This window comes from Amblyomma mixtum, chromosome 6 (genome assembly GCF_055824585.1).
Source record: "Amblyomma mixtum isolate Tamu chromosome 6, ASM5582458v1, whole genome shotgun sequence".
Lineage (NCBI taxonomy): Eukaryota > Metazoa > Arthropoda > Arachnida > Ixodida > Ixodidae > Amblyomma > Amblyomma mixtum.
The window spans coordinates 144,848,417-144,865,810 of record NC_143017.1 but is presented as its reverse complement, the minus strand read 5'-3'; the positions used below and the strand labels follow the sequence as shown (position 1 = coordinate 144,865,810).

At 47.3% G+C, this 17,394-nt stretch overlaps 1 protein-coding gene across 3 annotated transcripts in view; it reads right to left on the bottom strand.

The window, feature by feature from the left end:
- Stat92E (Signal transducer and transcription activator Stat92E) overlaps positions 1–17,394 on the bottom strand; it is a 102,763-nt gene that overhangs the window by 46,480 nt on the left and 38,889 nt on the right. For all 3 annotated transcript variants that reach the window (XM_089549486.1, XM_089549489.1, XM_089549487.1), the window contains exons 15-17: positions 15,397–15,536; positions 14,588–14,743; positions 4,361–4,421 (exon numbers count right to left, since the gene is read on the bottom strand). In XM_089549486.1, the coding sequence (XP_089405612.1) occupies positions 4,361–4,421; positions 14,588–14,743; positions 15,397–15,536 (357 nt within the window). The remainder of the gene's footprint in view (positions 1–4,360; positions 4,422–14,587; positions 14,744–15,396; positions 15,537–17,394) is intronic.

The window sequence follows — 17,394 nt, the reverse complement described above, 5'->3', positions numbered from 1 at the left end:
TCCCACCCTGTCCCTAGGTTCATCCAAAAGTTGACTCCTCCTAACAGCTTGCGGGTACGGTGTCAGGGTTTGTAACAGTTTTAGTGGAAAAAAATCAAGGGTTTTCAAGGACTTCAAAGGCCCTGGCATAGCAATTTCAAGGACCCAAAGCAATGTTTAGTTGCTTGGACAGAAAATAAATTTAAGAACAAAATCATTCATTCTATTGAAAAAGAAAAAAATAGGCATACACTGCCTTGAAACACACATTAATAAACACATAAACTGCCTTGAAGTGCACACTGGTTAAGATTAACAAGAATGTACTTGAAGTTTTTCAGCGATTGCACAATAAATTGCTTGAACCTCCTGAATCTTTTCTTTTGCAGTTTTTCTAAGACTGTTTGATTTCACAATATATATGATGTCATTAGCCGCCTCAGCTTTTACGGCATAACTGCCTGCAGCTGCCAACAAGTCCGCAACAGTTTTTGTAGCGTGAGCGTGGATGAGCCAAGCTGCGCATGCGCGAGGACCGAGTGACAACACAGCTGCGCAGCTGGTGCGCCGGAGCCGACAAGAAGAAGGAGAGGATGATGAAGAACGACAGCCAGGCTACAGCCATGGAGAAGGAAAGCAAAGCCGCTGCTGTGCATCGCAGAAGAGCGGAAAAGTTGAATTCGCCGGATCCCGAAGTGGTAGCCTGGCAGTTAGCGGTTAACCAGAGGAAGAACGAACAGGTTAAGGGCCAAGTGCGCAGCGGAGACGCCAGAGCAACGAGAGGAACACTTAGCAAAGTGACGTCGCCAGGAGGCTGAGCGGCGTGCTGCACAATCAGGGCATGGTCTGGGCTAGAGAGCGGACACAAGCAATACACGCGACTACAGCAATATCTTTCTCTCTGACTACAGTGGCTAACGCGACATTGGATTGACTTGGATTAGGACTTGCCAGATGTGGCCAGATGTTTACTCGAATCAGCTAAGCCCAGTCCAGCGCAAAATTCAAGGACTTTTCAGCACCTTTACAAGATTCAAGGGTTTTCAGGGCCTTGAATATGGAGCTTTAGAAATCAAGGGTTTTCAAGGGTTTCAAGGACCACTACGAACCCTGGGTGTGTGAAGGCCGCTGCAGCTATCTAGAGGAGTAGCGAGAAAAAAAAAAGTTTGCATTACATTCGTGCCTTGGCTGTGAATTTAATGTGGGATGCATAATGAAACCAACGAAGTGAGAAAAAGAAACTGGCATTATATTTTTGTGAATATAGTACTAGCATGCGAATGGCTTCTGACATGGAGAACGGGGGCAATTCGGATATTTTTTCCGGTCCCTTGAAGTGTGAATTAGCAAAGTTTTACGGCAATGTTTCTGGAACGCCTGCTTCGTGTAGCTTTGGTTCAAAACTCCACGGCAGGCGCTGCACGTCAGCAAATCCGTGCCCATGGCGGAGCCGATCTGCACATGCGTGCGGCAACACACATGAGCAGGTGCAAGTGTGGTGCTCAAATCTGTACCTTCCAGGTGCTGGAACTGGTACAACGAGGAGATGGGAAGACAGGAGCAGACTGCAGCTGCATGAGCACACGAGGGACCCAGCACAAGGCGCATATAGAGATGGGTGCCCCTTTGCGGTGCCTGACATGGTGTGGCACTCGGTGCGCAGTGCATTTGCCTAGCAGGAGTTAGTTAGTTAGTTAGTTTATGGGGTTTAATGTGCCAAAGCGACTAAGGCTTTGAGAGACGCTGTAGTGGAGGGCTCCGGGGATTTCGACCACCTGGGGTTCTTTAACGTGCACTGACATCGCACAGTACGCGGGCCTCTAGAATTTCTCCTCCAAAGAAATTCCAGCCGCCGCGGCCGGGATCGAACCCGCGTCTTTCGGGTCAGCAGCCGAGCACCATAACCACTGAGCCACCACGGCGGTGCCTAGCCTAGCAGGAGTCCATAAAAAGAACAGCTGCGCAACAATTGACACGAGCAGCTTGAGGTCCCATATATAGGTTCCACACCCCACAAATATGCTGGCCCCACATGTAGGTCGACTCCCCCAGTTTCCAATGGCCATTTTTGCAGAAAGGCTACATGGTGTGGCAAAGCTGCAGTGCACTTTTTTTTTTTTTGTGTTGCGACCATGTGTGTTAGAAAAATACTTTGAAAATGTCTACTGTGCCATTTGAACAAACAAACAAACAATCAAACTATTCACACAGGCCTAGTTTAAAACACTGAAAGCAAGATGATAGCAGCAATAATCTGTGCGTTTGATGTAACCAACCATTCGAAATATCAGGTTTCGACTGCATCTATATACAGTAGAACCCCGCTGTTACGTTCCTGACTACTGCATTTTCCCGGCTGTTACGTCGTTTTCTTCGGGTCCCAGCATAGCTTCCATAGGATCCAATGTATTGGGAACCCCGCTGTTACGTCGTAGCCGAGGAAACGATCCCGCATGATACGTCGCAACCGGGCTCTCCGAACCCGCCCGGGCAATGTGCGCCAACCGGCATTTTGAATTTTGACGAGTCTTGGCCAGGCTTGGCTACAGAACTGGCTGCAAGAAGCCGCACGCGAGTTGGAGAGGCCGCCACTAGATGGCTATCTGCCTCGCGAACGTCGAATGCCGCGATCTTTATCGTGGGAGGTGGTGACGAGGAGGCGCGCGGCTGCGGTCGCTTATCTGTTTTTCTCAGCCAGCGTCCGCTTCGGCGGACGCAGTTGTTGCGACGCGCGTCTTTTCTTTTCTTTCACTCTTTCTTTTTATCTTTTAACTCTCCTCTATCTGCAAGTGACAGACAGTGGTGGTGGCTCGGCTGGAGCCAGTCGGCAGGCCCGTGCAATTTCCTTTTCATCCTTCTCTCAGTCGCAACAACATCTTTATCGTGATTTGATGGCGTAGCGTTGCGTAAGCGGAAGGCGCTTCCCCTTGAGGAAAAGCTGGATGTACTAAACGCAGTCGACAGGCAGTCAGGGCGGCCTACGCGGAGCAGCGCGGCGAGCAGCCTACGAACATTTCAGTGCTTGACGCTGTGCACAATGTCGCTTCAGCGTGAACTGCAGTGAGCGCGTGAACTGCACAGCACTGCTGCGTGCGGTGTGGCCGCACCGCAAAGCGACGCTGACAGCAACGCGGCCTTTGCTATTGAGAAACGCGTTGTTCTTTCCAGCGAGCGAAAGAAACTGCAATCCACCATTCTCGATTTTTTAAAGTGCTAGGGTCAATTTGCGGAAATAAACTGTTTCAAGTCAAAGCTGCACTGTTTTCATTAATTTTCGGTGCTTTCCTCACTGTTGCGTTTTCCCGGCTGTTACGTTTTTTTTCCCCGGTCCCGTGAAAAACGTATGAACGGGGTTCTACTGTACATAGGCACACCTTGCATGCACTGATGAAAATGCGTGGCACGAGTGATCTGCAACAACTCCACACAGAATATACAGGTACACACAAAAGTTTGCGGAACACGAAAAATATGAACAATCAGAATTTCGTGCTGGCTAGATGTGCGGCTAGGCACTGAGTGCATGGGGCAGGTCATTCACGGCAATGCAAACTGCATCATTCAGTTCGTGGCCGCATACTTGACTGCAAAGTAATCGAGCTGTTTTTGAAATGTCCATGTTCCAAAAACTTTTGCGTACAACTGAAGGCAGCAGCACATTGCACAAACAAAAGTGTGGAGGGGGGGAGTGGCCCTATGTAGCAAAGGTTGACATCTCTAAGACTGCTATATCAGCCTCAATAGCAGCAGCTGGCTCCTGCCAGATGAAATCGTGTGAGGACCGCAGCTTATACCATCATGAACAGACACCTCGCAGCCGCATGTGTCGAGAATTTTCTCAACAAAACTTTAAACACCCAGCTGCAGCCAATCATCGCATGAGAGGTTGCGCTTGCTGGAACAACGCAGCACACCTATGCACCAAGTGGCTTCCTTGAAGGCACGAACACAAACACAAAGAAAAAAAAAAGCATGTCATGAGTGCAACTGTGTGGACAATTACCTATTTTGTTGGTAGATGTAATGACAAGACACCACACAGTGCAGCAAGCTACCCTGAATGGAAATGATTTGCACCGCCCAAGCAAATGCTTCCCGCTCCCAAAGGAGGTCTGAAATTGCCATTCAGGCTTGCCAAGAGGCATAACATGGGCCACGCAGTGTACACACCACCTTGGAAGAGTTGGAAATCTCTAGAGTGCACAGAGAAATATATGCTCTAAACGCTCTACACATATCCCCTGTACGCGTACCCTAAATTATATCCCATTTATGCGCCCGCTAACCGCATGCCCAATGCCTTCCCTTCATGTCCATGCCATTAAGAAAGAAAAAAACACAACTATGCACTTTCTATAAAAATGCACTTCCTGCAACTTACCCTGGAATCTGAGTGACGAGCACTGGCTTGACGTAGCCATTGCTAATGGCAGGCTGGGAGTCTGGAAAGGAAAAAAAAAAAAAGAAAGTGTGTCAAAGCCATCCTTCTTACAAACCTCAATGCTAAAGCATGAGCACAGAAATAATGGGAAAATTATACTTTCCAAGTACAATCTCACCAGGATATGCCAGAATTTTTAGCTGACTGGAATGTTGTTTAGCATATGAAGATTCCAATAAATATCTAACCCCTTTTACTTATTCAGTCCCCACAGAACCACCATGACTGGCTGAGTTAATCCATTCAATTAAAAGAAGGCATTAACAGCCAAAAATGTCACCTCATTTTGCCAAACTAACTTAAAAACTGACCAGCCATTTGCCCCTAAAACAGGCCTCAGATGGCGTGCCGCATTGGCCACCCATGCGATTCAATCCACTCTTTCGCATTAACCTCAAGCAAAAAGAATGCCTTTGCAACGCGGCACTCAGTGGCAATGACTACTGTGCTTATACACTGTGGCCTATGGAGAACAAGTGATCTTAACTCTAAAAAATCCAGCAGACTCAGAAACTGTAAAAAGAGAAGAAAAATTTTGACAAACAAGCTTTCCAGATAAACAATACGCTGAACTTCTCAGTGCACCGGTCATGCACTGTAAATACTTTAAGGGGGGAAGCTGGTCTTAGAAAAAAAACTTTTGTTAATGAAGTCACAATAATGGAATCTTCAACAAACATCTATTTTTGTATGCTGATGCCAAATAAGTAATTTAATTTTATGCAAAAGAAGCAAGTCCTTGTGCACTTACACAATATATTATGTAACTTTTTGCCGAGAGCTTTCAATAAATTTTGCGCCAGGAAACTTGCTATGACGCATACCATTGGCTTGTCTTGACATCAAACTATGCAATAAGGGCAAAATTATTAGCCTGCTCATCATAGAAGTTGAGTTACAGGGTTTCAAGTTTGCCACTTCACAGATGGGAAGAAACTGATAATTTCAAAATCCTCCAACTCACCTTCTACAACAGGCAGGATGATAATTTTTCCCTTATTGCATAGCTTGATGTCAAGACAAACTAATGGCATGCAATCTAACAAGTTCCCTACAGCAGAATTGCTTTCAAGCTCTCAGCAAAAATTACCTAACGTATCGCATAAATGCACAAGGACTTCTTGTACATAAAATTAAATTACATACTTGGAATCAGCGCGCAAAAATACATGTTCCATGAAGATTTCATGGTTGTGACTGTATTAATAAAAATTTACTTCTGAGACCCTCTTCACCCCTTGAGCCTTCTATCTAGCTTCATTTTGCTGCGGAACCTCCACTATGCTAACTGAACATGCGTAGCAGCATGAGAGTAGAAGAAACGTGGCAAACAAAAAGTGGGTGAGCTTCGCGTGCGCAACTGATTTCGCATCATCTAGACTGCAGGCCAGACAATGCTGCTACTCAGTGGACAAGGGCGGGGGTGACGACGATGGAGCTTAGGTTGAAGACGCCAGCTTCTTTCCGAATGTTTGGTTTGGCCGCCCACTGTTGCTCTGGTAAACTGGCCGGCAGCGAGGCAGCATCGGTTGACATCAAACCCGCACACACCACAGAGTACCAGCAACAGGCGTGCATGGGCAACGTGCTTGTACCACCACGATAAAGTGGGCCACACAAACTCCAGCTGGACGGCCCTGCTTCAGGTCAGATTTTGAGATATCGGAACTTTGTCCGGGAACCTTTCCAGACAAGCAATGACAAATGCACAGTCCTATTACAGTAAAGTGTCCAACATGAAAGGCCTTTAACTCTTTCGCTACCGCGCCATAGGCCATCATTCCCATATGATCTCCAACATAAAAGGCCTTTAACTTTTTCGCTACCGCGCCATAGGCCATCATTCCCATATGATCGATTCAAATCACCCGCGCAAAAAAGCTCATTTTTGGAGCGTCGTGGACATGCTCCACCGTCTAGTTAGCGAGCTCAACAACTGCTCTTTCGATTGCAGCCTTGGTTTCAGTGTTTTGACATGAGGGGGTGCCATGAAAAATAAAACTTTGAACGGCCGCAGTAGCGTCAGCCGGAAAAAAATGGTGTCCGCATCGCCGCGCGCTCCTCGAAAGCGAAAGCTGACACCGAGCACATCGGGCAGTTTCGTGTTTTGCGACGAAAGCAGCGGTTATTAGTAAGGCAACAATGTACAAACGTCGGATTTCGGTTTTGACAGTGAGACTTCGCCACGGGCGCCTCGAATGTCAGCGCGTACTTGCATGTGAGTTCTGTTTTCGTTCGTTGCATGTTTTCTGCGGTGCATACGGTTTGTAATTGATGAGAGTGGTTTATTTTTGTGCTTCAGGGTCTTCACAACGTATGGCGAAGACAGTTTGCCAAATGCTCAAGGTTGCGTCGCGTCTTTCAACCAAGACGACAGCTAGGTGTCCATATCAGCACATCACTGCGGAGCGGCGCTCGAAGATTCACTCGACCTCTCGACTTTTTTTTGATGATCTTCACGGAGGAAATGACGAAGACCGTCTGCGGAAACACTAATTAAGTATGAATGGATGAAGATTTTGAGCAACCAAACACGCGCTCAGCGTGACGGCTCATGGGAAGATGTGAATCTGTTGGAGATGCTGATGTTCATTGGAATCATCATATACATTGGACTTGTTGACCTGCCACAACTATATCTCTACTAAAATACTAGAATAATCGATTCTGGCCCTCTGCCATCAAAAATAATTTCTCAAAATTGGTTTTTCGCTTTCTTTGTTTGTTTTTTTGCACGTAACGGACCCGGATGATTCAGTGGCGGCAGCATCTATTAGCAAGACTTGGAAAGTGTCCTGGCTTTTCAACCACATCGATAAAACTTATTTCATCGATCATTGACTCCAGAACCAAGGATGCAAAGGTTATCCTAGGTCTCGATCTCAAAAAGGCATTTGATAACGTCAAACATGAGGCAATATTGAAAGGACTCAGCCACGCCGGAGTAGGCCACAAAACCTATCGCTACATAAGTGACTTCCTCACAGATAGAACTGCGAGCATAAGCTTCCAGGAGATTAAATCCGGGGAAATAAAGCTGGGAAGCAAGGGAACCCCTCAAGGGTCGGTGCTATCACCCATTCTCTTTAACATGGCCATGAGAGAACTCCCGGGCGAACTTGAGAAAATTGGCAACCCAAACTTAGAATATAGCCTGTATGCGGACGACATTAATCTATGGATCAACCGAGGAAGTGATGCAGAGATTAACCAAACCCTACAGGCAGCTGCCAATATTATTTCGATGTATGCAGAAGAAAGGGGCTTAGAATGTTCGCCCGAAAAATCTGAAATATTCATATATAACGATAAGGCTCTGAGGAACAAACCACCCTCGGAAATTCAGATTTCTGTAGGAGGAAAGGAGGTGCCCAAAGTGGACACAATCAGAATCCTAGGCCTTTATATGCAATCAAATGGAAAAAACATGACAACCATCAAAAAGCTTGAGAGCCACGTGATGCAGACCCTCAATCTCATCAAACGTGTCTCGAGCAAAAGAGGCAGTGTTAAAGAAAAAAACCTACTTAGGCTCATACAAGCTTTCATAATAAGTAGAGTCAGCTACGCTACGCCGTACCTAAATCTCAAAGCAGCAGAGAAGAACAAGATCGACGCTCTCATAAGGAAGTGCGTCAAGAAAGCTCTAGGCCTGCCCATGTGCACATCCTCGGAAAAACTCCTATCACTGGGCATACATAACACGCTTACAGAGCTTGCAGAAGCAGTCTATACATCACAGCTAGAGAGACTAAGCATAACACATGCCGGAAGAGCCACACTAGCCAAAGTCGGACTCAAAACAGATAGGGGAGCTAGACAGAGGGAGGATATCGACATGGAGATTAGGAGCAATCTCAGGATTCCCCCCTTACCCAAGAACATGCACCCAGAAATAAACAAGGAAAGAAGACAAAAACGGGCACAGGTGATAGACCGCATCTACGGTGACAAGCCTGAGGAGGAGGTCGCCTACGTAGACGCAGCGGGTGATATACATAGTCAGTACACGACCGTCGCGGTAGTGAACGGAGCGGGTAGCCTCATTACGGCCGCAACCGTCTTAGGGACAAACACTGAGACGGCGGAGGAGGTCGCAATAGCACTAGCTTGCGTCGGTTCCAAAGCTAAATACGTCATAAGCGACAGCAAAGCTGCAGTCCAAAATTTTAGTAGAGGGAGAGTCTCTCCCCTCGCTGCCAAAATTTTAAGACAAGCGACATTGAATAGAACAATCAATATAATCTGGACCCCCGCGCACGAATCTGTCCGTGGCAACGAGGCGGCCCACGAGGTGGCTCGAGATCTCTACCACCGAGCTGCACACGACGGTCCACCGCTCGTAGATCACGGGAGAGAAGGGCGACTAATTTCCTGTCAGGAAGTTACAGAATATTATAGACAACATCGTAGGTACTTTCCCCCGCCTAGCATAACACTCAACAATCAACAGGCGGTGGCGTGGAGGCGTCTACAAACAGATGTCTACCCACACCCAATTCTATGCAAACATTTAATTCCTGAAATAGAAGACGATAAATGCAAGAAGTGCGGAGCGAGAGGGTCCCTCGACCACATAATATGGGAGTGTAGCCAATCCCCAGGCAGGGCGAAGAACATTAATAGTAGAGATGCCTGGGAGACCTTGCTCCGGAGCTCGGACCCTGAGCTCCAGCTCACCGCCGTCCGACTGGCTGAAGAGGCCGCCGGGATACAAGAGATCCCGGCCAGCATCTGACGCGACTACCCCATGCGGCCGGATCTCTCCTGATCCTCCTCCCTCAACTGAGGGTATGGGACAGGGGAGGTCTGGGTGAGGTAGTCTCATTCTGTTGGACAATAAATGTTTTTCACTTCACTTCACTTCATCGATCCTGATGTTTTAGAGCTTGCCTAAAATGCCAAATTTTATCAGCTGGCTTTCAGAGAGCAGCTCATTCAAGAAATCTTCGGGTATGATGAGGGAAAAGAAGTCCACGTCCTCAATCCTCCCATAGAATCCATTCAACACCAACCGAAAAAAAAAGAAAAAAAAAGAAGAAACTGCAAGCTCGGCTATCAGAGAACAAGGGAAGAACAAAGATAAAACCTTATGTGAAGCACCTGTCAGTCTACCTCTGCTTCACATCTTCACCCCTGATTGCTCTTCACAGTGGCACCACAGTCATGACCCCCGACTTGACAGGCCATGGAAAGTGCAGTAATTTTTTCTCATTGCTGAAACCGTGAAAAATGACAGCTATAAACATGTGCAACAGTTTGTATATTCCAGTTTTCCTCTAATCAAGTTCTGGCTTAGTGCAGCCAGTAATTTTTGTTTTTGCTATATACTTTTTTCGTGTTTTTAGCAAATTTCACAAATAAATGTTCATTTACTTTTGCACACACAACTCTTCTGTTTGTTTCATTCAGAAGTGCAACTAATAAGCTACAATTTCATGCACTGCAATATGTGCTGGGTGTGTTAGTTCTTGTGAAAAAAATTTTTTTTCTTTCAGTACATACCAAATCGTCCATTTTTCCGCGGTAGCGAAAGAGTTTAATTAATATCACGAGAGATGGTTTTCGAGTCAGCAACCGTGTGCAGTTCCGTTGAACCTCGTTATAATGAAGTCAGATTGTAAGCAAAATTCGTTAGTCACATCCGACATTCAGCTTATAAGTACACAAACAAATTCCCACAATTGAACCCAAGCAAACGCCACTTAAAGATGGGCAACATAAGGTTGCAAAAATGTGCCAATCTTAAATCTGAAGCTTCGTACAAATCAGTGAAACCTCACTTTTCATTCTGTGTTGGAGAATGAAAGTAAACACACACAAACAGCAATACTGGCTGCGTGTGCAAACTGACTTCTTAAAAAAAAAAATTACTTATCTTTCTTTTTTTGCAGCACTTGAGAATCCAGTCGACTCCCGTTAAAGGTGCAGTGAAGAGGAATCTGAACTCGTCTTTTTGCCGTCGGAACTCAATCTACATGTTCCGAGCATTCTTAGAAACATTGATTTATTGCCCTGTGTGGCCGATTTCCCTAATTAAATCGAATTTACGTCTGGCTCCCGCCTTTTTTTTTAAATTCTCCCCGGTACGGTGGGCGGAGTCGACCAACGCATGGAGTGCCTTTCACCCAGTCCCGTGGCGGCTTGCCGCTCTGCGATCGGCGGAGTAATACGTAGTAGTCGATAGAAGCAAATAGTTTGCGCACACTTTTATTTCTGCGGGCTTATTTTGCGGCTATATTATCTGCAAATGAAACTATTTATTCACAGAAACCTAAAAAAAAAAAACCAAAGCAAAAGCAAAGCCTCGACGGAGCTGGCTGAAAGGCACTCCACGCGTTGGTCGACTCCGCCTACCGTACGGGGAGAATTAAAAAAATAAAGGTGGGAGCCGGATGTTAATTTGATTTAATTAGAGAAATCGGCCACACAGGGCAATAAGTCGAAGTTTTTAAGAATGCTCGGAACGTGTAGATCGAGTTCTCGTGGCAAAAAGACTAGTTCAGATTCTTCTTCAGTGCACCTTTAATACCAAGTCTCTGGGACTACAAAAACTTCGAATTACACAAAATTTCAATGAAGCGCAAAGCACCAAAACAGCATCTTTATTAGTCGCGAAGTAAAGTTTCTTAAGAAAAATAGTTGGCCATCTTGATCTGCTTTTTCTTGCCGAATCAAGCTGCTGAAAGCAAGTTCTGCAAGCTGTAGATGTGCCCCAACGCTTTTTCCATGTCACCTTCAGCAGCCAAAAAATGCTCTGCGAGAACAAGCCCCGCAGCTGCATTGGCAGCCGTTGGTTGTAGCTCATTTTCAATGTCGTCGTCAGCGTCACTTTCCTGACTTGGTTCGTCACAGGGTCGAACAATCTGCAGAATCCCGCTGTCTGTCAGTGCACCGCACGATTCGACTGTGGCGTCTGCGGCGACACATTCTTCAAAGCAGACGTCACCGAGACCTTTGTCAAAATCTGTGCCAACAGGCTCACTTCGTCGCGTTTCCCCCAACGAGCTAGCAGATACATCTTCTCAAGTAGTTATCACAAAACCGCATGCTTGTCCTATAAAGTTGGAAAGCGTATTTGACTTGATCCCTCACTTCCATGCAATGTCCTGCTTGCTGGTGCCTCCATTTTCTACTTCTTTCAAAATCTCAACTTTCGTCGCCAAGTCCAGTGTGCGATAAGAGCTGTGAGTTGCCATGATTGTCAGCGTCATGGCTGCAGTTGAAATTCCAAGCGTGGAATCGTCCACGAAAGAAGCAAACAACGTGCTGCTGACACAGCAAAAAAAAGACACTTGATGAAAGTGATGTGGCTGGCCTGCCTTGCCTCGACACGTGCTTCAAGCCTAATCTAGCCACATCCAGTATGCAGTGATTCAGGTGCATGGCAGCTATGGCGGGTGCCCACTGCAGCAATGGCGATCACATCAGAGCTGCTGTGGCATTTGAAAGATTGTTGAATTCGATTAAACAATAACAGTCACCTCGAGCCTCTTGACTGAAAAATAACTTATTAAGGGGGGACACTGGTCTTGAAAAAAAAAGTTTTATTAATGAAGTCACAGTTACGAAATCTTCAGGGAAGATGTATCTTTGTGTGCTGATTCTAAATATGTCATTTAGTGTTATGTAAAACAATTCCTTCAGCACTTATGCACTTTTTATGCTAGTATTTTGCGGAGAGTTTTGAAGAAAATTTGCTGCGGGAAACTCGCTGAAATGTGTGCCATTGGGTTCTCTTGATGCCAAGGAATACAATAAGGGTGAAATTGTCTTCCTGCCTATCATAGAACATAAGTTATAGAGTTTTGAAGTTGTCGCTTCAGAAATGAGAAGGAAAGTGTGTATTCCTGTTTCTGAAGTGGCAGCTTCAGTACCCTATTACTCAAGTTCTATGAGAGCCAGGATGATAATTTTACCCTTATTGTATTCCTTGGTGTCAAGAGAACCCAATGGCATGCATTTCAGCGAGTTTCCTGGAGCAAATTTTCTTCAAAACTCTCCGCAAGATACTTGCATAAAAAGTGCATAGGTGCTCAAGGAATTGTTTTACATGAAATTAAATGACATATCTAGAATCAGCACACAAAAATACATGTGCCCTGATAATTTCATAACTATGACTAAATTAATAAAATTTTCTTTTCAAGACCAGAGTCCCCCCCTTAAACGATAGTCCGTCAGCACTCGCATGGCCAGTGCTTAACTGCAATTTCAATTCGGCCTTTATTTGAGGGTGGGGGGTAGTTCGAGGGGTTGGGAGACGCTTTTTGGTTTCCGGAGCTCGCGGAAAACGGCAGTTTTTCGACTGCATGGGGCAAGTTTGCAGCATCTCTTTGTTCACTTTAACCGGGCAGTGCGGCCTCTGTTGTTCGTTTTAACTGAGATGCAATGCAATAGCCTTAATGCATATTTTGACTTTAGCAAGCACCGCCGTCGTTCGTAATAACCAAGTGTTCATTATACAGTGCAGTCCACTTATAACGATATCGAAAAATCCGGAAAAAACGATCGTTATAACCGATCATCGCTATATCTGGACTGCCATAAAAATGGCTGCCAAACTTACCTCTGTAGCTCCTGACTCAAGTTTTACACTTGCGCTGAAGAACAGTAATTGCAGAACGTACGATTTGTGAAACAACGCGTTTATTCGTCACGTTTAACAAGTGCCTCAAGCGTTAGGTGCGCTAAAGTAATTTGATATGGGCACTTGCTTGCGTGGCAGTTTTACTACTGCAGTGTGCATAGCATCCAGCTGCTGCGCGTACACTGGCGGCAACCCTTTCGCGTGCATAAAGTCGATCAGTGATTCTATCTTGCACAGCGCACTTTGCGTAATCATCGGTGTCGAAGGTGGGCCAGTGTCAATTTCGTCGTCGCTGTCGCTGCTGCCGCCGCACTCTGCCATGACAACACATTCTCGGTGACCTCCTCGCAGAACGTAGCAGCACTATCTGCACTTAGGAACTCCTCCATGGACGTACCATTCATTTCGTCGACATTTGCGGCGTGCTCCCAGAGCTCAGTAATGTCCGCAGCTTCCACCGTATCAGTTTCCACGTCAGGGGGGGGGGGGGGGGGGGGGGTTTCGTCCTGGCGCACAAAGCCCGCCTTCTTGAAGCAGTTTGATCTTCAAGTCCGCGGCCTGCTCTGACGTGCCAGAAACACGATCGGTTGCTAAAATTAGCCATTCCAGCACGCGTCGCCGATACAATGCTTTGAAATAGGCGATCACGCCGGCATCCAACGGCTGCAGGCACTGCGCTTGTTCTGCTCTCGTACAGGCGGGCGAGGGGCGCCCGCTTCTCTTTTTTTCCCCCTCTCTCTCTCATCGGCTGCGCGCTTGTTCTCTCTTACAGGCGCGCGAAGGGGCGAAGGGCACCCCCGCTTCTCTTTTTTTTTCCCCCCCTCTCTCTCTCATCGGCTGCAGGCACTGCGCTTGTTCTCCTCTCTTACAGGCGCGCGAAGGGGCGAAGGGCGCCCCCCGCTTCTCTTTTTCCCCACCCCCCCCCCCCCCCCCTCTCTCTCTCATCGGCTGCAGGCACTGCGCTTGTTCTCCTCTCTTACAGGCGCGCGAAGAAGCGAAGGGCGCCCCCACTTCGTTTTTTTTTTCCCCTCTCTCTTTCCCATCGTCTTCCGTAGCCTAGGCGATGCGGCCGACGCGCGGACGCGCGGAGCAACTCGCGCCATCTTGCGGCGCTTACGCCAACTCGCGATGCTCGCTTGTGGCCGCCGCGATCTCCTTTGGCGGCGGCGCGGGCCACGATCACGGAGGCCACGGCTCGCTCTCCGTGGCTTTCGCAATCGGCGCGCACGGAAAAAATGGCGGCAGGCACGGCGAACTCGCGTATCCGAAGTTTTCGCCCTATCTCGGCATCGTTCAAGGGAACTTTGCACCGCGAGTGTCACGCTCAGCATGGAAAACGATGTCCAGAAGAAAAAATTCTGATCGTTGTATCCGATATTCGGTCACGGACATATCGTTATATATGGTTTTTTTTCCATAGCCTCAATGCATAAGTTGATACTCTTAAGTCAACTTATCGTTATAACCGATATATCGTTATATGTGGTATCGTTATAAGTGGACTGCACTGTAATTATTGCCGTCTTAAGTGTGCTCCACTGTAACTGTAATCAACACTCCATACAACATGCACCTACCTGTGACTGGAGTGTAGTACTTCCCAAAGGCCTGGTCCTTGGGTATGTCCGGGTACATGTAGGTGAGCTGCTGCAGGTCGCTCACCCTGTCTGCCAGGCTACGAATCGTGAAGTCTCGACTCGTGAAGGGCTGGATCATTATCACTTCTTTCGTGTCTGCAAAAGAAGAAAAAAGCCATGATCAACATCACACTTACCCCCTCACGTTGGCCCAAATATTGCTTCCATCTTTAAGGAGTTCTCTGAGTGGGTTCCATGAAACTCTTGGGTACCCTGAGCTATAGTCTCAATCTGTGGTCGCTCACAGTAGACTGTTTCAGTTTACAGACAGTTGTTAGTATCAATCTAGCCATTTTCCTGACGGGCTGAGCATCTCGATGCTCCTTTTTTTGCATGCACGTTAGGCAAGAAGAGAGAAAGCCAAGACACACAGGGTTCTTCAGCACCTTTTTAAAAACAACTGGGGCTACCCCGAGGGTGCTTGAGGAGCGAACATCATGAAAAAATTTCAAAATCAATCCATTCCAGGAGCCATCCAGTAGCGAGCTAAAGAAGGGTTACGAGTGTCAGGCCTGCACAGTGCGACAACTCCAAGCACCACACAAGTGAGCAACAAATGAGGGCAAAAAAATTCGCCACAGTTCCTAGTAGCAGGATGCCAGTGACATCAGATCAAATGCAGCTCGCTTCCTTCAGCCACTAAAACAACAGACTGCCAAAGCATACATTGACCTACTGACAACTTGCTCACAATGGCAGCTTCACAAGATGTGGCATGACCCCACGTCCCCGGGTGTTCATTTTTTTACCTTGCTGGGGATCCTCATGCAGCCAGGCAATGGTGACGCCACCCAGCTCGGAGTCGCTGAAGCGCAGCAGGAAGGTCCCATTGCAGCCTTGCCGAAGCATGTCCTCGGCCTGGCGCCGACCGACAAAGCCCCACACCACACTGCTCGCAGGAGGGAAGGTAAGAGAGACACCCGGTTGAAACAAAGCTAGCATTCTCCCCTGGAAAGCACACACACTTGCACCCGACTTCATCCAGCAAAGTTAGATGCTACTGCCTATGGCTCATGGACGGCCTCGTTGCAAATTCGAGGCTACTGAAAAATTTACTGCATTAGGGCTAGCTCAAGAACCATTTATAGATGTTACAAGCCTGTAGAAACTTTTCTTGTTTAATGACCGGCCATACATTTTGTATTGGGCAGCACCATGATAAGATCACTGTGTCCACTGAGTGAAACAAACAGCCGATGCTTGGTTCCTCTTTCAAAGCAAGCTGCTGCGGTACGCAAAAAACAACCCATTCTGTCAAGGCCAACCATAGCAAAGACCATGCTGCACCTTCGCAGCAGAACACACAGCACTTCCAAACATACTACTGTATTTACTCGCATAATAGGCGCACTTTTTTTCCAGAAAATCCGGCTCAAAGTTCGGGGTGCGCCTATTATGCGGGGTAAAATTTCCGGAAATTTTTCGACGCGCAAAATTGAACATACCGCATAAAAGCACTCGTGTACGGGCCGCACCCCGTTTTCCCGAAGAAAATATAAAAAAAAAAAAGATCCGTGTAAGGGCCGCACCGAAACTTTCCACGACCCACGCGGGAATCGCCTTCGAAATGCACGCGCCGAGGCCTCCGCGATCGGCTCCGGCTGCGCGCAACGGGCGCTTGATCGCGGAGGCCACACAAGCACACAGGAGCTTCCAGACGCTGCCCACGGAAGGCGCCCGAGGCCAAGGTCATCATCAACGTTTTCCTCCGCCGCGAGCTTTTGCTATCCATATCGCCATCAGCATCTCCAGCTTGTTTTTTTTTTTGTTGCTGTCAAGTGCCGGGATCTGTGGTAGCGCGATAGTTCATCGTGGTTTATGGCTTTGCCGCGGAGCGTTGCTGTTTTAGCTCGACGGGCAAACACCTTAATAGCTACACGGCTGGGAGTTTGCTCTCGAACGCGGCAAGCGAGCGGCAGGTTGGAAATTCGACGTGGCCGAGAAGTGCGGCAGTTGTGACTGCGGCGTGCCTAAATTTTCGTACGCGACTCCAAGCGCCGAGGTTTTCGCGGGTCTAAGTCGGGAACGTTTCCGGCTGGAGATGAAGCTTTCCGAACAGACGTTTAAAGTGAGCATCCCTGAAAACTGTGTGCGGCTGTTCTACGCGTTGTCGTTGTACGTGCTGTGGGTCCGCAGCGGCACTAGTGAAGACTAGTAGTCAGCTCAGCAAAAGCTTTGTTAAAATAAAGATTGGGGAGCGGGGGGGTGGCGAGGTGTCGGCTTGAAATCGTGTAAATACAGTATTGATCACAGTGCAAAGTTCGGGGTGCGCCTATTATGCGCGGAAATAAAAAAATCTGATTTTTCGCGACCAAACAAGGGGTGCGCCTATTATGCGAGTGCGCCTATTATGCGAGTAAATACGGTACGCTGGTGTGCATGCAAAACTCCACTAACACCCTTTCAACACAATGTTACTGGGCACAGAAGTGCAAATAGTTCAGCCAAGTTGCAGTCACTGCTTCTATCTTCCCAATCAAGTACCATTTGGCTTGATGTTTTGAACCGACACGCAGAATCAGGTCACAACAAAATAGAGACAGACAAATGGAAATCCTTCCAATAACGTCCATGATGCTGTATGTTGCCATAATGCACAGATGTCACCATGAGGCAATACCACAGCATAACAAGCTGACAGAGTGGAACCAAGCACAAGTAATAATGGTGTTATAATTCACGAGGGCGAGTGAAAATGCAAAGCAAGTGGTTTGCATAAGCTCTTCACATTTCGTTCCATACAAGTG